At 40.7% G+C, this 25,661-nt stretch overlaps 1 protein-coding gene across 1 annotated transcript; it reads left to right on the forward strand.

Moving 5' to 3' along the window:
- The first annotated feature begins 4,081 nt into the window (after positions 1-4,081).
- LOC147884417 (expansin-A2-like) lies at positions 4,082-4,937 on the forward strand. Its single transcript, XM_087398275.1, has 3 exons — positions 4,082-4,100; positions 4,214-4,538; positions 4,631-4,937. The coding sequence occupies exons 1-3, from the start codon at positions 4,097-4,099 to the stop codon at positions 4,935-4,937; spliced, it is 636 nt and encodes a 211-aa protein (XP_087254401.1). The 5' UTR covers positions 4,082-4,096.
- Positions 4,938-25,661: the final 20,724 nt, after the last annotated feature.

The raw sequence follows: 25,661 nt of genomic DNA on the forward strand, positions 1-25,661 counted from the left end.
CATCCTTCTTATTCCACATAGGAGTTCTAGAAGGATTCCTCTTGACTTCACACTCCTCCACATGCCTTCCACACGCTTGGCATGTGGCCTCTCTTATATTATTGGAACACATGGACATGAGCCCACCTCTTTATATGACTCACTCTTCCTATTTTCTAAAAACTCATAATATCCCATACACAAATCACTCTCACCCCATACCAAGGTATTTATAATTCATACCTATGGTATTTACAATGAGCCATTCCACTCATCCTCTCAATCCCATACAATATCATAGAAAATAGAAATAAGTGAGAGCCGCTAGGCTATCACTTGATACTCAAACTCTTATCAAACATAGAGAAAAACAATACCAATGCCAAATTAAAAATATCAATTTTTGGCATCACAGCGGTAATGGCAAGAAGGGGGGTCCTTTTATAGGATTTCTCACAAACACCGCATGGTACCATCTTACACCGCACATTATGCCAATGTTCAAGATTGCATATCCTTTTGAATCAGACGATCCAAGGTGCCACACATGCCGATATGACATGTACCACGTGCTCACCACGCGGCATAGGTAGGTTACTAGCAGTGTCTCATGGCGCCCTTAAAAAAACCATGGGGTATAGATGCAGGAACATGCAGGGTAAAGCTTTGTATGGATATATACCACACGATAATCAGGTCATGATATCGTGTCGTAAGAGTACAAACTAGGTAGTATGCTCCTGGTCGACAGTCGGTGTAAAGAACCACATTTCTTTGTGTTTAGGGCATTAGACCATGCTCTTTAATCGAAAAGTATGTATTTTTATTTTTTGAAATGTACTTTTTTAATCCTTGGTATGCTACATTGGATCTATGTACATCGATTATCTTCATGGCCGAGAGTCTCTCCTTCTTTGACATGCATCGAGTATGAGTGAGTGACAGCACGTGGACTCATTACATGCACAAGGTTCATCAGACTTGATGATACTATTCTTCCTCTGAATCCTTCAGGGTGCTATGGATGTTGTGGAGCGCTCCTCTAAATTTGCTTCTATGATTTTGAGTTTGTTATGCATGCCGGGACGTTTGGTCCTTGAGATGGGATGCCACTCATGAGGTCATGCCAGGTCAATGGTTGCTCTTGTTACTCTTTTGATATGGATGCAATCATAGTAGACATGCCTGTGTTGCCACTAGTGCAGGCATCCTTTGGCAAGCAGCCTCGTAGGGATGACAAGGATGTTAGGGAGGATGATTATTTTGTGAACCCCACTTCCAATCCGTTTGATGACTAGTGAGAGACTTCACTTCCACTTTACCCACATTGACAGCACACATACCTTGTTTGTATTTAGTTTCATGTGGATTTGGGTTTTTTCCCTAGACGTGGACCTGTTGTTTTTTTCTTACTACGAAATAAGAATTTTAGTTAATGGATTTTTTTTCTTTGTCGTTGTGTAATTCACTTGGAATTTGAACTTATTCATGCTTGAGCTTTGTCGTTGTGTACTTCACTTTGGAATTTGAACTTATTCAAGTTTAAATTTTGTGAATTGTAGTGTATTTCCTTCATACGTTGAAGGAATGGCTAGGGCCATGTTGAGAGATGGGTGATAGAACAGATAAGGGAACACTTAGTAATTTTGTGGACGATGAGTGCAAAGATAGAGGCTGAGGGGGTTCACGGATGTTTGTATCTTTCAAAATAATTGGTGCATGAAATTTTGAATTAGAATAGTAAATTTTCTCTTTTGATATTACTAAGTTGATCTTATTTGCCTTGATGATCTCGCTTTACATCAAGGATCTTAAGTAAATTGACTAGGTAACGTAATCATGCCATATGACTTGAACACAATGCACTGGATGTATGTAATGCTCCTACTATGGTGTTAGAAGCTAATATCTATTTTGGAGAGCAATTATCACTTTATTACATCTACTTTGAAATGGCCTAAACTTATAATCTAAGTGTGTACATAGCATATTTTGAGTGCATTGGAGGCACAAATGTTCATACAATCACATTTTAGCTGTATATACTCAAATAAAAGTTCATTTACAATCACATTTCTTTCCTCATGTAAATAGGTTCACCAGCTTCCTTGGGGGGGTCACTATGTACAAACACTCTATATCACGTGCGTTCACGGCCTATATTTAAAATCCCTTATCTGTAAAATTTTTCATTAATAAAATATACCCCTTTTCTATACAAATCTGTAATTTTTTTTCAAAACTATTTAAAATAGTCCCTTATGTATATTTATTTCTGTAAATTTTAGAAATAAAAAATATCCTTTTGTTGAACTCACGTGATAGAGTTACATATGATGAGTGACCCCCCCGAGCCAGCTTCTATGATCTCATTTTTCATATGTTAAATACTATAATTCTCGCATGTAGATTGACAATTGTCAAAGAACTTGGAATTGTAAGAGGCTTTTAAAGTTCTTCAATAGTACAGTACAATGGCATAGTTCCTAGGAAACTTTGCTCGAACTCTCAACTCACTCGAACATAATCGCTCAATGTTTCGACTTACTCTCCTTGCATCACATCTCTAGTGCCAATTCAAGGCCTTCTCCCACACACATGAAGTCTTCATAAGTTACTAGACCCACCACATGGGTTTGTTTCGAGACAATCAAGGTTAAAAGGCATTAGCATCACCAAAAGCGCTACACACACAAACCATTAAACCATTCCTCTAGGAGTGAGCTCTCAAGGAGTTATAATTGAGAAGTTTCATGTTTAATAAAGTCTCTAAAAAGTAAATGTCCATACCCTTGCCGCCGTTGCCCTCTCCTTTATGGAGCCCTAACTATGTTTTGCCTATTCTCATGTCGCCCATGTACAACAGTTCGTCACCAATGATTGTAAAGTTGGTCAGGACTCATGCGCAAAAGATGCAATCATAAGTAAATACGTAGAGTACATCAAGCTTCCATCGTGTTCTTCCGCAATATATTTGTTGATCGCCCTGACAGAAGTAGGAAATCTGGCTTTAACCCTCACCGAAAGGAGATTGCAAATTTGGACTAGGACAGAAGTAGGAAATCTGGCTTTAATCCTTGTGCTTCACCCAAAAAGAGATTGCAAATTTGGACTACGGATTATCAAAGTATGGAGAGTAATCGGGCAGCGAGCTCCGAAAATTCTGTACTAGTTTCAAAATATGAAGTTTAATAAACATGCATTGTGGGTGTTGTGATGAGTCTCGTGTGTTGTGCCGGTCCTAGACCGACAACCGTCCATGCTCCATGTGTGGTGGTACATCATGATGGCCTGGTGGAGTACTCCAGCTAAAGGTCGAACCGTCGAGCTGTCGTAAAATGAAGATCATGTCCACGGATTCAAGTCACGACATGAGGGCGAGCCTGCTCGTGTCAGCCGGCACCTGATGTCGGAAGGATGATGCAAATGGGCGAGTCGGAGCGACGTTGGTGTGCATGGCTGGTGGCATATAGATCAACATCAGAGCGCATTAACAGACTAGAATTCAATGAGCACATGGGGACTCGCGGCAGGAGCAGCCCTGCAAGGAATCAGTTTTATCGACAGGGTGGGCTGCTGAAAATGCAGGTGTATAGAACGAACTGGGATTGATCTGTCCCATCAGACAAAGGTAGAGGTTGATATACTTCAAACTGCAAACGACCGGTGGCTATCAGTTTGGAGAGTGCACCCCCAACAGTAGCTTGCGGGGGCTACAATCTTCAATACGTTGCATGTTTCTGGTGTTGCACTAGGATGGTGCGGGGAACAAGCCATGTGAAGCGATTGAGAGAGGGAACGACGGACAAACCTGTATCAGCGGTGCCTGATTGCGCATTGCTGTATAAATTCTTCCTCTAGCTGTCTGTAACTTCCAAGGTGTAACTAGCTACTGCACTTCCTTCAGTATAGCCATCCTGCAGCAAGATTAGTCGTCCCCCACGAGCTCAGAGACCTTTCCGCCATGACTATGACAATATACTCACCGTTCTTGCTGCTCGCAATCCTGTTGGCAACTTGTGCATCCTGCCTTGCTGGTTATTACGGCTCGCCTCAGCTGGGTGGATGGACAAACGCCCACGCCACCTTCTATGGCGGCAGCGACGCATCTGGCACCATGGGTATGCATGACAATACTCTGTTTCAGTTCGTGATCTCTTTTCGAGCTGCAATTCGCGTCTTCGTTTGTTAAACACTTCTCAAATCCTCATATATTGTGGCTTGGCGGAAACAGGAGGTGCTTGCGGTTATGGCGATTTGTATTCTTCCGGCTATGGCACAAATACTGCCGCCCTGAGCACTGCCCTCTTCAACGGTGGGTCGAGCTGCGGTTCATGCTTCGAAATCAAATGTGATGCCGCCGCCGATCCAAAATGGTGCCTGCCAGGAGCTGGATCGATCGTGGTTACAGCAACCAACTTGTGCCCACCCAACGACGCCCTTGCCAACAACGACGGCGGATGGTGCAACCCGCCCTTGCAGCACTTCGACATGGCACAGCCTGCGTTCGAGAAAATTGGAATTTACAGCGGGGGCATAGTTCCAGTCCAGTACAGAAGGTAATTCGCTGACAGAATAGTTTGGGAGTCCATATCAAATGTCCGAGTTTGTAGATAGTTTACTTATGATCCGAGAACTCTCGGTGCTGCAGGGTTCCGTGCGCGAAAAAGGGCGGAATTCACTTCACGATCAACGGTCATTCTTACTTCAATCTGGTGCTTGTGAGCAACGTGGGAGGAGCTGGGGATGTGCAAGCCGTGTCGATCAAAGGCTCCAACACGGGCTGGCAGTCCATGAGCAGGAACTGGGGGCAAAATTGGCAGAGCAATGCACTTTTGGATGGCCAGAGCCTGTCATTCCAAGTCACAACCAGCGACGGAAGAACCGTCGCGTCCTACAACGTTGCTCCTGCGGGGTGGCAATTCGGCCAGACATACAGCGGCGAGCAATTCACCTGATGGAGATCAATCCACACTTCAGGAAGCCAGCTGTAACTGTAATGTAGGTTATATGCACGAATGGCAGAGGCAAGCGATGCAGCTGCCCGCCTTTCGCAAGCGTTGCCCGCTGCAGATGCATGGTTCAATATGTAAGATTGTTGCTCGTAAGCAAATTGCTCTCCGAGCAAAACTTGATGGCAATAAATTCCTTGCTTTTTATCAAAGTCACACCAATATAGCTATCATGGGATAATTAAACATCAATCTCTTCCTAGTTGTCCACAACTCTCGCCTAGCAAAAAACTAGCTAAGCTTCCTTGCAAATTTCATGGGATTAAGCATCAATCTGCCTCTAGTAGTTTCCCCAACAATGTGAGTGCCTCTAGTAGTTTCCCCAACAACGTGAGTGTCAGAGGCTAAAATGATCCTAAAGTGGTATGATCTATAGATGTCCCACACCAAGAAATTCTTTGAGAACTAGGCTAAAATGATCTTAAACTAGTATGAATGTCCTAAACACGTCTAAATGCTTTCTTTAGATGTCCCACACCAAGGAATTCTTTGAGAGCTTCAAAAGCATGACATTCAGAGGACCTTCTAGGGAAACCATGCATTCACCCATTCTGATCCATGCTTATGCCCGGCCCCCCAACAACTTTACCTCCACTTCCCTGAAATGTATCTAGACATGTAGGCCATTCGCCTCATATCATGCTTAGTATCCTTTCCATGCAGACCATGTGTTCAGTCCATTTGATTTCAATTGTCATGAGTTGTTAAGAATTAATGCAGTTATAGGTTGAGTGTTAGTGGTTCAAGTGTGATATTGGTTATTTCTAATGTCATGACCTACATCATCAAATGTCGAATAAATAGTTGACTTAATGAGTCCCCCCTCCCAAATAAGAATGTTTTTCTTGTAAACGTCTAAAAGGTCAAGCTAGTACATGAGTTAGCCAACTATTGAGTAAGCGGGGAGTAAATTCACATGTTGTTCAAATTGTAACACTAGTTGAAATCATGGGGCCCCGATTGGTAGCCCATCTAGAAGAAGGGATTCATCTTGAACCACAATCAATTCTCTTTTTTAACTACCCATAACCCAACAGAACCATGTTTTCACCAATTTTGGCCCATGCTTGTGCCCCAGCCCTGAGCCAGCCCCCCAACAAGCTACCTCCACTTGCCTTAAATATGTCTAGACATGTAGGCCATTTGTCTCACATCATGCTTAGTACCCTTTCCATGCATACCATGGGTTCACTCCATGGATGATTTTTTCAAGTTAAACTTTTATATTGGTGTCGAAAGTTTGTATGCCATAATAAAATTAAATGTTTGAAACATACACTAGGATTTGAATCTTTTATGCAAAAAAATTTAAAGTTAAGCCACGATTTATATTTTTTCCTTCAAAATTCAAAATAAAAAATATAAAAAAGTACTTCATTCTACCAAGATTGTGAAACTTAAAAAATACAACTTTCGCCAAGATTTTATATTAATATATAAGCATAGCTTTGATAAAAACATCCTTGGTTCAATCCATTTGATTTCCCCATCAATTGTCATGATTTGTTAAGAATTAATATAGCTATAGGTTGAGTGTTACTGGTTCAATTAGTGTGCTTTTAGTTATTTCTAATGCCATGACCTACGTTAGAGTAGTTTGGACTTATCACGATCATAATGGCCATAGTAGGTGTGTGTCGTTAGTAAGCACATGGTCAGATGAGTAGAATCTTTTACGAAGGTCTTTACTTGGATGTAGGTGGGAATCTAGATATTGGGTCTTCACTTATGCCACATGATAGTAGTTGTGAGCGTATATATATCTCTTTGCAAAAGTCGATATCAATAAAATTTTGCTAGCCATGTCTCTATTGTCTCCCTTTGAACCCCTTATATTTTTAACATGGTATTTTCTAGATCACGTCGACATCATGTCTCTCTTTGTTAATGTTGACAAATTGGTGTTTATAAAAACATGTCCCTTTGAGCATGAAGCAATCATTCTCCTTTGGAGCATCACTTCAAAAGACAAAGTTACATTGAAGATCCTAAACACTTCCATGCCTAACTACCTAAAGCTATTGTTGCACTCTCATAGCTTGTGAAATCAAGCTCATCAACATGACAAACGTTTCCATGCATACAAAATAGTAATTTTATCTTCTCTATCTAAAGGGGCAACATAGCTTGCATTAATTTGACTTTTTGTGGTCCAAGAGTTCTTGTTCAACTTGATGACTTGTATTTGAACTACCCCTCCCTTCCATGAATTATTTTGGAAACTTATTTTATTGAGCTTCTTGGTTGTGTTGCAAAATAATTCATGGGTGCTAGCAAGAAAATTTGAGGAAGGTTCTCGACAGAAAAATGTGTGACTACATGTAGGCCACTTCATCATTGAAAATCCTAAAGACTTCCATGCCTAACTACCTAAAGCTATTGTTCCACTCTAGTCTCTCATAGATTGAGAAGTCAAGCTTATCAACATGACAAATTTTCCATGCATACAGAATAGTGATTTTAGCTTCTCTATGTGAATGGGCAACATGGCTTACATTTTGAGTTTTCCTTGTCCTAAAATTTTTCTTCAACTTGATGTCTTGAATTTAAACTAGCAACTTGTTGTGGTTCTTATGCATTCTTAAGGGCACTTGATCTGCACTTCAACCTTTAGATCATTATTAGCCTATTTGCAAGGATTTGGGAAGGAATTAAAATGAGCGTTTTAAAATGTCAAATTAAAATGAACTTTCATTCTTTCTCTCCTCCTTTCTTTCCCTCCTCTTTCCGCTCTTTCTCTCCTTTCATTCCTCTCTTTCTCCCTTTCCCTCCTCTCTTCTTTCAGCTCTTTCTTTGTTTCTCTCCTTCTTTCTATCCCTCCTCTCTTCTTTCCTCTCTTTCTCTCTTTCCCTCTTTTGCTCTTTCTCTCCACTCTCTTCTTCTTCACCCATGCACATGTTTACATCCAGCACCACATATACCACTTGTGGTAGTTTTAAATAAAAAAACATTCTTCTTATCATTTAAATAATAATATAATAATAATGAAGATTATTTTTTAATTACTTTATTATCATTAAAAGAAAATATTATGTCATCATGGTGATGACGGTTAACAAAACGATAAACAATCTAAAGGGCATTGTTTTAGTATAGCACTATGCAACAAATTTTAGGATAGCGCATCAATAGTGTAGGGATAGCATCGTAGTAGTGCAGGATAAATTATCGCCAGCATGGTGGTTGGTTGCACTAGGATATGAACAACCACCAGCACGATGGTTTGCAAGATGAATGGATTTGTAGGATGTGTGGATTCATTACGGGAAACTAGTGTGGTTGTTGTTGGGATATACTAAAAACAAGCATGGGATTTACCCTTTGGGATTTACAAAAACAATTCAGCACGATGGTTGTTTGGGAATATATACTAAAAAGAAGCATTGTGCAACAAATTTCAGGATAGCACATCAATAGTGTAGGGATAGCATGGTAGTAGTATAGGATAAGTTATCGCCACTGCGGTGGTTGGTTGCACTAGGATATGAATAGCCACCAGCACAGTGGTTTGCTTCTATTATTACAAGATGAATTTATTTGTAGGATGTGTGGATTCATTATGGGAAACCAGTGTGGTGGTTGTTGGGATATACTAAAAACAAGCATGGGATTTACTGTTTGGGATTTACAAAAACAATTCAGCACGGTGGTTGTTTGGGAATATATACTAAAAAGAAGCATACTCTCAAATAGTAATTCTATTTTCTACGACAAGTGGACATATTCTTTCCTTACAATGAGACTACATACATTTTCTTAGTACTATCTCAATCGTCCTCATCCACCGCTCCAAGACACCCCAAGATGTGCTCATGTATGTCTAAATCCCATTTAAAGACATTCTTGCAGGCCTTCTTTTGTTGTTAAATAGGTTGCATTTGGAACTTAATAACTATTACTAGATGAGAGTACACACATGTTTGTGGACTCTTATGTAGTAGTTCATAATTGCGGCCTCTCTTGGATGTTTATTTGTACCAAAAATCTCCAACTACTACATCCCACTTCTCATAGGTTGTTCCCAGTTATCCTCAAATGCTAGCTCAACCTTGTGCTTAGGTTTTGTGCACTCCAATAGAAAGTATGGTTCAACATCATCCTCAACAGCATTAGCATCAGCAACCAAGAGAAAATTATTCCAACAGAGGAAGATTCCAAGGATGAGGTAATGCATCCACCAATGTGTCAGAGATTTAGTGCAACTTCTATCATAAGCTTCGACACTATGAAAGAGATTGCCACAAGAAGCAGTACGACTAAGGCGGTCAATCTAGCAGCAATTGAGGGAGTTTATGTGGAAGAGAAAATCATCACTATGGACATTCAAGTCACAGTCATTATGCTAATGAACCTAAGAATATGTTTCTTGCAAGTGAGGATATGCATAAGATTGAAACAATGTATCTTGACATAGATTGCAATTCAGAAGGGGAATGCTCAAGTCAATCAATCACATCAGGATCCTTGTACATTAATGTACTCTATGTTCCAAATCTTAACAAAGACCTCTTGTCTCAATTGGGCATGGAACACAACTATCGGGTCATTATTGACGGAGATGAATGCATGATCGGAGACACAAATCTAGAGGATATCAGCTAGTAGGAAAATCAATCAAGGACGCTTGTTCAAAATGCTAGCTTCAGTTCTAGATTTGCATGCTATGTCAGCACAACCGCAATAGATGCCGCTTTCCACAATATGGCATAAGTAATATGAACATGTCACTTTCAAAAGCTTGATACAACTCAAAAATCAGAATATGGAAATTGGAATTTCAAAACTACAATTTCTTGGAGAACTTTGCAAAGCATGCTACTTCAGTAAACAAAAGCGAACCAACTTTGGCAAAAGCACCTCTCAATCTAGAGTAATTCTTGATTTCATTCACATAGATGTATGGGGTTATGCACAAACCTACAGCATCAATGGTTCACTTTACTATTTGACTTTCATCGACGAAAAGAGCAGATATTGTTGAGTCTGCTTTCTGAAAGAAAAATCTGAAGTCTTTTCTAGATTTCAAGAATTCAAAGCCACTAGAAGGCATAGGCCCTTTTCGAGAAAATATCAACATTTTTTACACTAAAATTTTATTCTTTTACGGGCACAAAGGTCATTATTAACATTGTTATAAGGGTCGGAAAAGAACGGTCGCTATACAAGTGTCGCTATATAGCGACTCTAATAAACATCGCTATATAGCGACACTGGTAAACGTCACTATATAGCGACATTGGTAAACGTCACGCGATGATTAAAATAACTAAAAAGAAAACATTAGTGGAGCTAAACAGGGCCATAGCAAGCCCTGTTTTGCCCCAGTAATGTTTTTCTTTTGTAATTACAAAAAAAAGTTTCTTATTACAAAATTTCCCTTGCAAAAAGGGTAATACAAAATCGCTCAAATGAAATGATCGAGCAAAAAAAGCATATACATGTCGAAGATATACAACATTGTTTGTTACAAAATTATTCTTTCGAAAAGGGTGTTACAAAATTACTCTTTCAAAAAGGGTGATACAAAATTTCAAAAAGGGCGAAGTATATGCAAACTACTATTACTATTACTACTACTACTACTCATTCAATTCGTCATCGTTGTCCTTCTTGTCCTCATCTTGCTGGCTTGATCCTTGGTCCTTGTGACCTGTGCCTACTCCTTGACCCTCGTGAGGTGCGCCTAATCCCTAGCGCTCGTGATCGCTCGCCTCTGGTGATGGGACACTTAAGCTTTAACCCTAAGAGTGAAACCATATTAGTTGAAAACTAGATTGGAACTTAAAGAATAAAACAATTTAAAAAGTGAGATTACAAGTAGGAGTAGATTCATACCGTGCGAGCAGCCACCTCAGCCCAATCGACCGTCGCTCCCATTGCCTCCTACTCAATAAACCATGGCTTTGTTCCTATGTGAAACACGCATCGCATCTCTATATCTGTAGGAAGATGACCCATTGCAGCTTGCTATGGATCCAATTTAAAGTGCATGTAATATGTAGTAAAACAAATAGAACAATACATTAAATGAGAAAAAGTAGGTTTACCACGGTTGCCTCGAATAGCAACCGTCTACCTGCCTCAAAGTGCAAAGTACCTATGGTGTCCAGCCATCTCCTTGCATCCCTCCTTTGACCCTTCATCATTTCGGGATGGTTCCTATTCTGCTTCTTAAAGAACTTCCAATCAACTTTGTCTCTTTTTTCCCCTCAGGCGACTACCCCGAGGACTACCCCTGGTCCGACTCCTCTCGGATCTAGCACTACAATTTCCTGTGGTCTGACTCCTCTTCCATGTAGCACTGCGACTACCCCTCAGGGAACTCCTTTGCTAGCCGTGCATGGCTTTGTCGGGAGTCCCAACGAGTTTGTAGTGCAGATGAGTGATGAGGAGGCAGCGAGATTCTTCTCTCTACTATCTCAGAGGACCTCAGCAATTCCCTCCCCTACACTGATGGCTGGATGTACTGCCTAGCCGTCCCCTCATGCCCCTTCGACCGAGGGGTCATCACCTACGCATGCCTCTCGTAAGGGAAGGAAGAACAAGAAGGGTAGCTTATGTTGTCTTGACTCGGGAGATGTAGACAAGTCAACACACTCACGTTCCTACAGGTCTCCACTTGGTCCGGAGACAGTATCAGTCAGATCCCTTTCCCTCTCCTACTCCCACTCTGCTACTCCTTGCTTTAGAAGTGCTCGCGTAGCTTCCACTCCTTCTGACTTTGCTACCATCAGTCCTCCTTACTCATCAGGGGATCTCTCCTATCAAATCATAGCTGCCGAAGGAATAATAGAAGATAGAAAGGGCAAAGCAGTGATGGCCACCATGAGGAGGTTGATGAGACATCACTTCAAGAGCGGCATTGCTACCGATTGGCAATATGAAGATGGCCAAAAGAAGCAGGCGGTCATCGATGAGTTAAAACAAAAATACCCTAACCTACCAAATTGGGAGTTTAATGAGGATTATATGCGAGAGCACATGGGTTTGGTCTTGAAGCATCGTAGATCAACCTTGCATACTTCCATCACAAAGGGGTTGGCTAAATGGGCAGACAAAGCTAATTGGAAGTTCTTCAAAAAGCAAAATAGGGACCATCCCAAATTGTTCGAGGGTCAGAGGAGGGCTGCGAAGAGACGGCTAGACATCATAGGTACTTCGCACTTTGGTGTAGGCGGATGGTTGGCATTTGAGGCAACCATGGTAAGTCTACTTCTTCTCATTTAATGTATTGTTCTATTTGTTTTACTACATATTACATGCACTTTAGCTAACTCTAACTCTCGTAAATTGGATCCACAGCAAGGTGCGATGGGTCGTCTTCCTACAGATGTAGAGACGTGATGCGCATTTCGGATAGGAACAAAGCCATGGTTTATTGAGCAAGAGGCAATGGGAGCCACGGGCGATTGGGCTGAGGTGGCTGCTCGCATGGTATAAGTTTACTCCTACTTGTAATCTTACTTTTTAAATTGTTTTATTCTTTAAGTTCCAATCTAATTTTCGATTTATATGGTTCACTCTTAGGGTCAAAGCTGAAGCGTCCCATCATCGGAGGTGAGCGATCAACAGGGCCAGGGATCAGATGCATGTGATGAGGATGAGGGAGAAGATGCAGCTGATGAGGACCAAGGAACAGGCCAACAAGACGAGGACGATTCGGATTTGGATGAGTAGTAGTAGTAGTGGTAGCAGCATTTTCTTCGCCCTGTATGTCATTTTGTATATCCGCTCATTTGAGCAATTTTGTATCGCCCTTTCGAAAGGGTAATTTTGTTACAAACAATGTTGTATATGTCCGACATGTATATGCTTTTGTTGCTCGATCATTTCATTTGAGCAATTTTGTATCACCCTTTTCACAAGGAAAATTTTGTCATAAAAAAATTTTGTTTTGTAATTACCCAAAAAAAAAGGATTAGTGGGGCTAAACAGGGCCATAGCAAGCCCTGTTTAGCCCCACTAACCCTTTTCTTTTAGTTCTTTTAATCGTCACTATATAGCGACGTTTACCAGTGTCGCTATATAGCGACGTTTATGATCGTCGCTATATAGCGACGATTCTTTTCTGATGCTTTTAGCGACTCTTATAGTGACGTTTGCACCTGTGAAAAAAAAAATTTATGTAAAAAGCATCGGTATTTTCATCGGAAAATGGCCTATGCCTTGTAGCGATGTAGCCTAGTTGGCAGTGTGCCAACTCCATCCAGCCATCAGGCCACACATGGCCTCCATCTGGTGTCCAAACTAGGACCTATTGGATAATTGAGCTACTCAAATGCCTTCTCCTCATATGGGGGGCTTATAAGTAGAGTTAGCTAGTTCCCGCGTGGTTACACGAGAGTGGAGCATTGATATCTAACACCTTATTGGGGTCAGTTACAAATCAATCATCTCTTGGATCCCATGCATATCTTCAAGAATGTGGGGGCTACTATTTGGGCACACTTGGTTAGTTCTAAAGACTCAAGAGAAGTGCGAGAAGACTTGCATGCTATGAATAGGATGTCTCATTTGTGGCCCCAAGTGCATGCTTCGGGAAAAGTTGTCCTCCTGAAAGCATGGTGGATCCTCTCTATGAGGGAGGAGGCAACGGTCAAGGCAGACATTGCCGCTTTTCAAACACTGACAGGGTACATGCGTTGCTTGAAAAGAGCATATTCAGAGGACAATAAGCTTAGTGGGCTCAAGTCTCATGATTGGCACAAGGTCTTATAGGTATTCTAATCTATAGAATTAGTGTACTGATAATCGTGATGCGTTAGCGTAATTATGATTATGTTATATTGTTGACATGACTTCTTTGTTGCTTTGATAGTTCATCCTCCCAATTACAATAAAAGGGTGCTTACAAGAATATGTTAGAAATGCTATATTCAAGATCAATGGTATTGTGAGGTATGCTTACTATCAAATCGCATTGATTACATTTTCTTCTATTTAAGCTGAATAATCTGTAGACTGATTATGAAAATATCTTAGATGGGCATGTGAAATAGGTGGATATCTCAAAAAGAGATCTCCATATCAAGCATTGAGAAGGCTAGGGTGGAATCCATCAAAGCCGTATGCTTGCTTGAGAAGCACTTTCCCTCAAGCATTATGACAACTCAAGTACACTTGCTTGTGCACATAGTTGATGAGGTGGCTATTGCAGGTACCGTTCATAGTCGGTGGATGTTTTTTCTCAAGCGGTTTATGAAAAATTTGAAGAGATTTGTAAGACAGAAGCAAGCATGGCAAAGGGATGGCTTGTGCAAGAGTCATTAGTATATATCACAAAGTTTCTTGCATCCACGGATCTCAATATGCCGCAAGCTTGGCATAATAAGGATGATGATCGCATCATTGGCGAGGTTCCCCAAGGAAAAGGGATTGAAAGAAAGATGAGGGAAGAGAAAATGGAGAAATTCAATAAGTTTTGTATCCTCAATAGCAAGGAGATGTAGAAGTGGATTGAGAGATATGAAGTAGCTAAAGCAGAAAGATTAAATGCAAGGATGAGATTCAGAGTAATGTACAGGCAATTGCAACCATATCCATGGGATCTGGCTCTTCTCCCCACTCACATGTCACTTGATTGGCTACCAGCTCTACGTAAAGCCAAACATGATAGAGAGACAATAAACGAGCGTGAGTGAGAGTCATCATCTGGATGTATGATGCATGTAAGTTTCTTACCTCTTGACATAATTAAGTAATTATTTGTGGCAATGTACGCTATAAAATAGATGCATCTTCATTGTTTTAATGATGCTCTTTTTTAGTACAAAAAGTACATTGCATTATGGTCATATGAACGACATTTTCATGTGGAATGCATCGATTCAAAGAGAGTCACGTATGATTGTGGAGTCAAGGCTAACTTCACACAAGATAGCCGAGCAAGTGCTTCGGATACCAATCTTCTCTCCTCATAGTTGGATTATTGTGAGACCATATGCGAAATCTATGAAGTTGATTTCAGACGATTTAGTAAAGATAGTAGTGAGCAAAGATAGTAGCGATTTCTTTGCAATAGACTCCACCAAACATTGGAACGATGAAAGTGATACTTTTGTTCTTCCCGAGCACTGTGAGCAAGTGCATACTAATGATTTAATTAATCGAAGCTTTCCTTTTTAAAGATCCATTGATACATGTACTTAAGCATAATTTCATATATATAATTGATGACATTTGGCACCCATCTTCAATATAGGTGGTTTTTCATCCGAATCGTTTTGATCCAAGATGGTGTTATGTGATCCAAGTTGCACCATGAACTGAGCAAATTTTTGAAGATAGAGATGTGTGGGAGAGGAGAGCACACACAAAGGGATAAGGAGACACCAAAAGTGGTGGAGCAAAAGCTCTATCATATATATATGAGTATACATGGGCACTAGACAGTGGGTGGGCACACTGCCCTTTACCCCAACAACCTCCCACTTAAAGGGAGTGTGCCTTTAAGGGAGTATAGTATACATATAATACAATCAGCCATAGGCTGAAAAACAAGATGACCAAACTATCATCCTATGCCCATCAGCACTTTACAATGTGCAAAGTGCATAGAGGATAAGCTGCTAGCAGACATCAGGTTTGCGAGATAGAAAATGATAAGTTGTAGATGATTGTCAACCAAGATCTCATGCCAAATCTCACTGGGAGAGTGAACTCTCACCAGCACGTAGCACCCAAACTGTCACTGTGCAAAGAAAATGTCTCTGTATCACCTGTGACCATAAGCACATGCCCTACAATAGACCTCTACTGGTCTACCCAACCTGCATCACCTACATGCTGCTCCTGGAAGCATAAGGACCTGATGTCCAGAACCACTTCCCTATTGCCAAAATCTGCCATAATCATGCTACCAACTCCCACTGAAACGGAAGCAAGAACCAAAAGTGTAGCCCCAATGGCAAACATGTGAGAACCAAGTCTCAACATAGTCATGGATGCATGAAGTACTATGGCTGCCATATCAACCATAACTTGTTGCTTAACTGATCTATGATCGTCAATCCTGCTGTGTTTCAAGTATGGAGCCAATACAGGCAATGGAGTACTCAGTAACTTCCCCCTCTTCATACTGAAACAACCAAGTATCTGACAAACATCATCAAGACCATGCAGCTCCCAATGCAAAGCATCCCTGTCCATAAGGAACCATATGGCAAATAATCTCAGAAGGATAGCAACCTCCTGAATACTGAGACCATAACCTGTCTCATTGCGCATCACATCCTAAGCTCTCATAACGGTATCAAACCTATGAAACGAAGCTCGAGGGGATTGCTTCTGGCCATGGAGGCACTTACGAAGCAAACATATCAATGATTCCTGCCCATGCGCAATATGACTCGAGCCAATAACTGCAGAAACCACATCTGTCCTAGCATAACCAGCCAATGGATCATACCGGGCATCATTAGCCAAGGTATCCTCCTCACCATGCATAGCCTCATCCTCATCTGCAAGAGGCACTCCGCATCCTGGGAGTAAACTGTAACATAGAAGATGCATGAACAATCTCCATAGTAGTATAAACCTATGGAATACTCAAAACATCTGACGGTCTCTGACCAAAATCAAGAAGTAATCATGGCTGTCCCGAATTTATAACCTGCTCAGTGTGGAAAAAACCTCCCACTCCAAGGGATATGGGCTACCCTTGCAAAGAATTCGGAGGTATGTGCACTTACACCCTCCTGGAACACCACTCTCTGCTATCCACAGTCCTGGGGCTATCTAAACATAGCATCCTCTCTGAAATAGACATTATGGCTGCATATCAACTCTCTAGTTGAAGAATCCCATAATGTGTATTCCCTACTAGACTCACTCTATCCAAGGAAGATACACCTCCTCGATTGGGAACCATGAGCATAAGCCTCGCAGCCAAATACACGTAAATTCTCATAACATGGTGCCTTGCCTATCAAGAAGTCAAATGGCACTCTACCATTCAGAGATCTCTTGGGTGACCTGTTAAACAAGTATGCAGCTGTGTTACATGCCTCAGCCCAATAGCATTCAGTAAGACCTACATATCGTAGCATGCTACCAATCCTATCCAATAGAATCCAATTTATGCCTTCTGCCAAGGCATCGTGAGCAGAAAGATGAGGAGTGGTCAACACCCTCCTGATACTAAGTGTATCACATAGATGCTGAAATCTAGAAGAGGTAAACTCTGCATCACCATCAGTCATCAAGCTCAATAGCTTCTTTCCTGATTCATTTTCAACATTACCCAAGAAGCGCTGAAATGTATCATATACATCATGCTTCTGCTGAATCGGATATACCCATATGTACTTTGTAGTAACATTAATAAATGTCACAAAGTAAGAGGCACCACCCAGTGAAACGGTAGGCATAGGCCCACAAACTGCACTATGAACCAATTGCAATGGCTCAACATACCTCTCACTGACTGTCTTCCTCACAAAAGAGGATCCTGACTACTGATCATCATCACAATCATGACATAAAATTTGAGAGACATCCATAATAGGAATGTATCTCAATGTTGTAAGGGCTTCCATACCTACAGTAGACATATGTCCAAGTCTGGCATACCATAAACTAACTAATGGGTGCTTACTAATCATAATAATCTTATCTTGGACACCTGATACATGCAATGCATAAGAGAATCCAACCCGTGATCCCCTAGCCATAACTAGATTGCCTCTAGCCATCTTCCATGCATGATCACCCAAAGAGACATGATAACCTCAACCAACTGTCCAATACTGATCTTGCTTGTAGCAAGTCCTGGTATATGTCTAACCCTCTGTAGAACAAGAATAGAGCCACTAGGCATAACAAGGTGGATATCCCCATAACCATAGACATCCATAGAATGATCAATGCCCATCAAACCACTCTCCATAATGCATTCCTGATATGCACTGAACCATGACCTATGAGGGGTCATATGACATGAAGCACATGGATCTAACATCCAATCACCGAGAATGGGTACATCAGTGGCCAAGAAGGAGGTGTTAGACATAGACAAAAGAATGCCTTTATCACTTCTACCATCAGTGGAAACCCTGGCATCCACGCCTTGAAGCTCAACATGCTTCTTCTCCTTCTTCCTGTCATTCTTAACCTTGCTCTTCTTCTTGTATTTTCTCAGCCATTTCCAGCAATAGTTTTTCATGTGGCCATACTTTCCACAATATAAACATCTAACACAAGTTCGAGAGCTAGACTTGCTCTTGGAATTCCCCCTTGAACATGACCTATTTATATCAATTGATCTACCTCTGGAGTGCATATCAAGGCTATATTTCAACACATCAGGGCATTTCAACCCATCACGCTGTAACATAACACTATCATGGTCATATATCTGGCATATACGAGTATAGAACTCATATGCATGGCAGTCTACACCCTGTACACCATCATGTACCTGCAAGTAGACTGACTTCAAGAGTGATGACAGAATGATAGAGCATGCTTGCTCATCCATGTCATCCCAATCACTCTGTTTAATGCTATTAGGCTTGACACCTTTGCATTGAATGGGCTTATGCTACCTCTTCTGCACTAACACCATAAATCTACTCTTTCCAATACTGAAAGTTTGATTCATCCAACCTCTCAATATCAAAGAGGGCACTACCAGCTGTAGATGCCATATCTATGGCACAATAGCTCACAACCAAAGAGTAGTATAGTGCAATAGGCAACCCAAATGACCAAAAAATATAGTGTTGTCTAGACCAATCAGGTCTCCAAATCAATTGGCTGATCCAATGCTAAAAAAACACTCAGCCATAAAGAGTCATAAACAAGAATATATGCAGCCTAGTAACCTACCAATGCTTGGCAATCCAAGTAAGAAATGCACTGAACCAAATGAGCAATGCCTGCTCAACCAATGGCAATAGGAGCCCAACTCAATTATCCATAAACATCAGTGCGGCATCCACCAATGCAAATCCACAATGCATTGAAATGGCATTTACTGCATCACTAATGCATCACCTCAAGTGTGCAATTCTTTGGCAACAAAATCAAGCATTCACCACTTGTGAAATGTGCCAAAGTGACTTGCCAAAATGCCAATAATGCCCTTGGACTGAAGTGAGATCCCAATCACTTTTTGTAATTTACTGTTGTGCAAGAGAAATCACATCCACTTTGGGCAAGATAACACGCTGTCCTTGTTGTTGAATAGTGATATCTTTTCACCGAAAGACCGGATGCCAAAGCTGTAAACAGCAAAGTTGTAGCTTTAGAAAGATCTACAACTTTTACCAGCATTTGACTACGATTATGACTATTGACATTTAGGTAATATGCTAATATCTTATCCATTCGCAACATGGGAAAAGAAAAATGGGAGAAAGCCATGGATGAAGAAATGGATTCCTTGCAAGCAAATGCTACATGGGAATTGGTGCCTTTGCCTAAAGACAAGAATGCAATTGGCTGTAAGTGGGTTTATAAGGTGAAGCACAATGCAGATGGTTCTGTGAACAGATACAAGGCAAGATTAGTTGTCAAGGGGTATGCACAGACATATGGCATTGATTATGAAGAAACATTGAGTCCAGTTGCAAGGATGGCAACCGTAAGAGTAGTCATTGCTATGGCTGCATCAAAGGGATGGTCTTTACATCAGATGGATGTAAAGAATGCTTTCTTGCATGGTGATTTGCAAGAAGAGTCTTTATGGAGCAGCCACCCGAAAGGAAAAACAGTCTCGGGCCATGCTAATTGAAAAAGACCTACTTTGATGTGAATGTAGGTCACTCTTATGTGGATGGTGAATCCAATTGCTCAGAATAGAGCATTGACGATGAGTTGGGTATTCCTTCTGTTGTAACACCTAGAGTAAGGAAGACCAAGGATGTTTTGAGAGCACCTGGAAGTGAGCCTATTTTGCACAGGTCTACCAGAGCTAGGTATCATGTGGATAGTTGACCTCAAGAGCCAAATCCTTGTGGATTCTCAGATATTCTCACCTGAAAAAAAGCTTCCTACACATTGGTCACAAATAGACAGTAGGCTGCAACTTTTTGTGGTCTTGCAGAGGCTGTAGCTCCTATAGCTTATACCGGATCACCTTGCTTCCAAAAGCAAAGTTGTAGTATGTTCTATGAACTACAACTTTCCAGTTCAGAACAAAGTGCAATTCTGCACCAGGAAAGAGATATTCAGTCCTGAAAATGACTGTTTTGTCATAAAAACAGCAACAGCAGCATTGTAATGTCTTGACCAATGGCAAACACAATGCCATAAAATCAGCCACGAATATGGTAACAAATCATCCCCAAAATGATGATAGATCAGCAATAAAATAGCCCAAAAGCATTGGAAAAACAGCCCTGAAATGTGCTCCAAACAATGGCAAATCACTGACAATACATCCTCCTCAGCTGTTGAATGAACTTATATAAACACCACCATACATGTAGGTTAAAACCGTCAAAATGTCCATTGAATCACTATCAAAATGACCTCAAGGCATGTGTCCTCAGTCGACAAAAGTATCTGCAATGGCCTCTGACAAGAGAACTCCTAACCTGAGTCTCTGTTAGCCTAATGTCACTCGGGGAGACCTACACCTGTCCCTAAGCCAAGCCAACTGGAAGAAATTGACGCTGTCTAATGCCTAGCACGGATAAGATGCAGCCAAATTATGTCCAACAGGACCCAAATGCACGGGAAAACATGAGCTAACAAAGCTCAACCAACCGAAAGAAGCTGCATAGTGCATTAGCATGTATCCCACACAATGTCCACAAGGCATACCTTGTCGAGTGAGATTCTCGTCTCTTTCGTCCGCATGTCAAACCCACATCAGTACAGTTGTTGAAGACAATTAGAACTCATCTTATTCTTTTGAAGGCTTTGCCTTAATTGATGTGCCCTCCCCTTGCCTCACATTTTCTCAGTTGCCATGAGTCTGCCCGAGTGCAGCAATTTGTCTCCTGATTTCTCCAACCTCGCCTCTTGCCTGTCTGGTTCCGATCGGAACCTTTGGCCTTACCTGCAAGCTCTCTGGATGTCACTTGCTTACCTACAAGCAGTTGCAGAGTGATGCTCCATGGTAAACCTACTGATTCAAGACTCTTGGCCGAGCATGCCATAAGCAGAAGAGCTGCAAGCTTCACCGACCTCACCCTATGTACGAGGCTGTCAAATAACAATAGCTTCGCTGACCTAGATGTATATTTTCACGAGCCAAAACTACGAGAAAGAGCAGCAAATTTTATGAAGCTAGGGAAACAATCCACGATACGAAGGATGAAGTATAGTTTGGAAGTCGTAGGACGATTTGGAGGGCCTTAATCATGCCAATTACTGAAGGGTTTCTCGGCACTGTTATGCACGTGTTAAGGTGAGGCACCAAGTTTCTGTAAGAGCCGCACTATTAGCACACGGAGCTCAAGTTATGGTGAAACATCAGGGCTTGAAGCTTCAGGAAGCAATAGGTTGAGAGTTCTGTGGACGTAAGAGAGACTGAGTACTCCACTCCCAAAATCCTTGAAGCTCCATTGAACTCTCTCCTCAAGCTCTCCTCCTCGAGCTCCCAGAGCTCAGATCAGCAGATCAACACCCACGCCTCACGAGCTTCTCCTTGGCTCTAATACTAGTTGTGGGAGAGAAGAGCACACACAAAGGGATAAGGAGACACCAAAAGTGGTGGAGCAAAAGCTACTCTAGCTTATTCCTCTATCATATATATATGAGTATACATGGGCACTATACAGTGGGTGGGCACATTGCCCTTTACCCCAACAAGATGTGGATATGGAGATGCCACTACCAATGCCAGATCCAATTGATCCATATGAATCTAGCGAAGAAGATGAAGATCACAATATGAGCCAAGAGGAAAATGCACATAATGACATCGCACGGGAGGAAGATGAAGATCACGATATTGAGGAAGAAGACAATGATCATCAAGAATCACCACACTTTATTGAAGAAGATGATCAAGTACTTTTAGGTGAACGTACGATGCTAGAGTACGATGATGATATAGGAGATCAACTCGGTATAGAGTTAGAGATAGACTTGTTTGGCACATTAAACTTGGCTCAAGAAGAAACCATTGATGTAAATGCTCTTCATTGATTTTTTTCATCTCAAACTTGGACATGAATATATGAGCTTCAAAGGCTTGATGGACATGCTCTCATACTTTTATTCTCTCAAAAGGTCAAACATGTATGAAAATTTAAAAAAATTGCCATTGGAGAAAACTAACTTTTAAGGTCGATATGAGAAAAAAAACTCTCTGTAAAACGTCGCTATAAAAAATTATCTCAGTGTTGCTATATAACGACACAATTCTGATAAAAGTCGCTATATAGCGACTTTAGAAATGGTTGCTATATAGCGACGTTTGACTAAAGTCGCTATATAGCGACACTTGATGAGGCGTGCTTCCAATACCGATGATTAGCACCTTGCACGCGCTAACTGTCGGTACTTAAACATCGCAATAGGATCCATGTGTAGTAGTGAGCCATGGTTGACAAGCAGAAAGAGAAAGTCATGAGATCACTTAGAGGAGGTGAATACATATCTTCAGCATTCATGAAGTTTTGCAGAAGTAATGGCATTCGGAGACAATTCAAATGTGCAGATACTCCTTAGCAAAATGCAAGAGCTAAAAGGAAGAATAATTCTTTAGCAAACAGTGCTAGAGCAATGCTTAGTGAGAAGCATCTTCCAAACCAGTTTTGGGCAGAAGCAGTTGCCACTGCAAACTACTTGCTTAATCAAATTCCAATCGAACTGATTTAGGGTATGACAGCTTATGAAGCATCCACTAGACACAAGCCATTCATAGGGCATCTCCTCATATTTGGTTGCATAGCATATGCCTCCATACATGACAATTATTGCAAAAAATTGGATGCAAAGTCACATAAATGCATCATGGTTAGCTCAGTGAACAAAGCAAAGCATACAACTTGTATGACCTAGACTAGGAAGCCTACATGCAGCAACCATCAGGTTATGTTGAACCAAGGAAACAGAATCAGGTTTGCCATCTCTAGGAAAGTCTCTATGGCTTAAAGCAAGTACCCAAAAGTTGGTACAATAGATTCAATAAGTATTTTGCCAATTTGGGATACATGAAATCCAATGCATATCATAGTCTCTACTATCAAGTTCAATGGGAAGATATTACTTTTGCACTTTTGTACGTAGATAATCATATTGTGATAAGAAATAATCGTAGCTTCATGAGCAAGCTAAGAATGAAAGATTTGGATTACGCACTATTGTCTTGGAATTGAGTTCTGGAGAGACTCAAACAGCACCTTCATGAGTCAGCTAAAATACGTTAACAGTCTCCTGAAGAAGTTTCATATGGAAAATTGCAAGATTGTGGCCACTCCCATTGAACAGAGTTTGAAACTTACTAAAGATTCAAGAAAGCCTACATTCAATGAAAGATTCTATTGGTAGCTCATCGGATCTCTTATAGATCTAACTATCACATGGCTAGATATTTGTTATGCAGTAAGTTCACTTATATAGTTTATGGCAAATCCAAAATCATCTCACTGGAATGCTTCCAAAAGAGTCTTGAGATCCATCAGAGGTACAAGACAGTTTGGAATAGAATAGAGAGGATGTCATCCAAGGTTGCATAGATACTGTGATAGTGACTATACAGGAGATCATGAGACTAGGAGATCAACACAAGGATATGCATTTTTCCTTGGTCAAGTTGCTATATCATGGTTGTCAAACATACAACCAATTGTTTCTTTGTCTTCAACTATTTCTTTGCCTTCTTTGTCTTCAACTGAAGCAGAATATAGGGCACTTACAACAAGTGCATGTGAGGTTATATGGCTCAGAAGATTTTTGTCAAATACATATAATTACTTTAATGAATCAAAGCCAACAACAATAAACTATGATAACCAATCGACACTCAGATTGGCCAAGAATCTAGTATATCACTACAGGACCAAGCACATTGATGTTAGAGAGCACTTCATCAGAGAAAGAGTATTACTTGGTGATATCACACTACAACATTGTGGTAGCAAAGAGAATGTTGCAAACATCTTTACAAAACCACTCGGCAAAGAGCTTTTCAAGAAGCACCGATAAGCTCTTGGTTTGACATAGAGGAAGGACATTCCCATTAAAGGTGTGTGATGGAAGGTAATGTTCAGTATATTCTCGATTCCCTAGAATCATCATCTTGAGCAAAGGCCGACTTTATGATGTTGATCTTGAGGGAAGGTGTTGAGGAACCACCTCAACATCATATGTTCAATATGTACATACCACTAAACCAATAGAGTGCTATAAAGTAAAGGGTTAGAAACCCTAACCCTTACCCTAAAGAGGGTTGTATAGAGTCTACATTTTTCAACTAAATCTAGTGTAGAGTTAGTCATTTGTTGTGTGCTCTCTAGTTGTGCCCTCTCTCCTCATCTCCACTCTTCTCCTCTCCTCTCTCCATATTTGTTCACAATTGTGTTATCACACTTCCTAGGGAAAATTCTAATTTACATTATTGGCTAGTAGCAGTTGGAACCAAACCAACTATTATTTTTTATGTCTATCTTCCTTCATCATATCAATTGTTTTCCTCTAGACGTACAAAGCATTGACAGTAACAATTTCTTGCCTTATCTATTACATGTAGAGAAATATTTTCTCTCAAACAAAAAGAACCATACATGAACAAGCAATAGATCAAAGGGAATGCACATGCACATGCACATCAAAAGAGTTCTCTAAAAAGAAAATTGGACTAGCAACATCTTTCAAAAACTAAATAGTGGATATATCAAAACTATAGTATTACTTTTTCAAAATAGTCTCTAAAAATTTGCTAATACATGCTCGTGCATATTCCAAATACCTACCTTTGTAAGAGAATCCCATGCACTTTTTCACTCAATACCAACACCCCCATGAAGACAAAGTAGATGTGTTTGCAAAGAATTTACATCCCTTTCTTTGCATCTATTGCATGAAGTCCTTCCACAAGCATCATGGAAACTCCAATATTGTCATTGTGTATGTAAGGCCTTCTGAGATAGACCTCTCTATAAGCACATGAAATAGATGCATTTCATTTGGAATAAATCATTTCTCTTGCACAACTTAAGCATTCAAATATAGTGAGCCTTTTGAATCCTCTCTTGAAAATATTTTCTCAACTTGGATTGTCACTTTACTATTTTGTTATCACTTCTACCTATGCAAACATGACTCATTTCTGGCAGCACTCCTTGGCACGTGTGCTCTCTAGACATGTCGAATGTCATCCTCCTCAAGCACAAAACATGCTTGTTGCAACTACTCCTTTTCATGTGTCTTAACCTAGGTATGGGCTACAAAGGTATTGCAAAAACACACAAACTGCTCTTTGATACCATTAGGATGTTGTCTTCTTGTTGAGAGATATGGTGCCATGAGCACATAGATTAAAGGGCAAAGGTATGTGATAAGGAATGTATTAAAGTAGCCACCCTAGGATGTGGACTACATGATGTGGAGATGTGGATTGAGGATATCCACAAGGAGAGATGTGGATGAGAGGATGACACATGTGTTGACTATTCAAAGGGCACTCTCTATATACTGGTAGGAAACCAGATATTTCTCATTTGAAAATTTTTGGTTTCATTGCCTATGTTCATGTGCCAGATGAGTTGAGGT

The sequence above is a fragment of the Dipteris shenzhenensis genome, chromosome 27, assembly GCF_047967505.1.
Source record: "Dipteris shenzhenensis isolate YYH24624 ecotype China chromosome 27, Dip_SZ_1.0, whole genome shotgun sequence".
Taxonomy (NCBI): Eukaryota; Viridiplantae; Streptophyta; class Polypodiopsida; order Gleicheniales; family Dipteridaceae; genus Dipteris; species Dipteris shenzhenensis.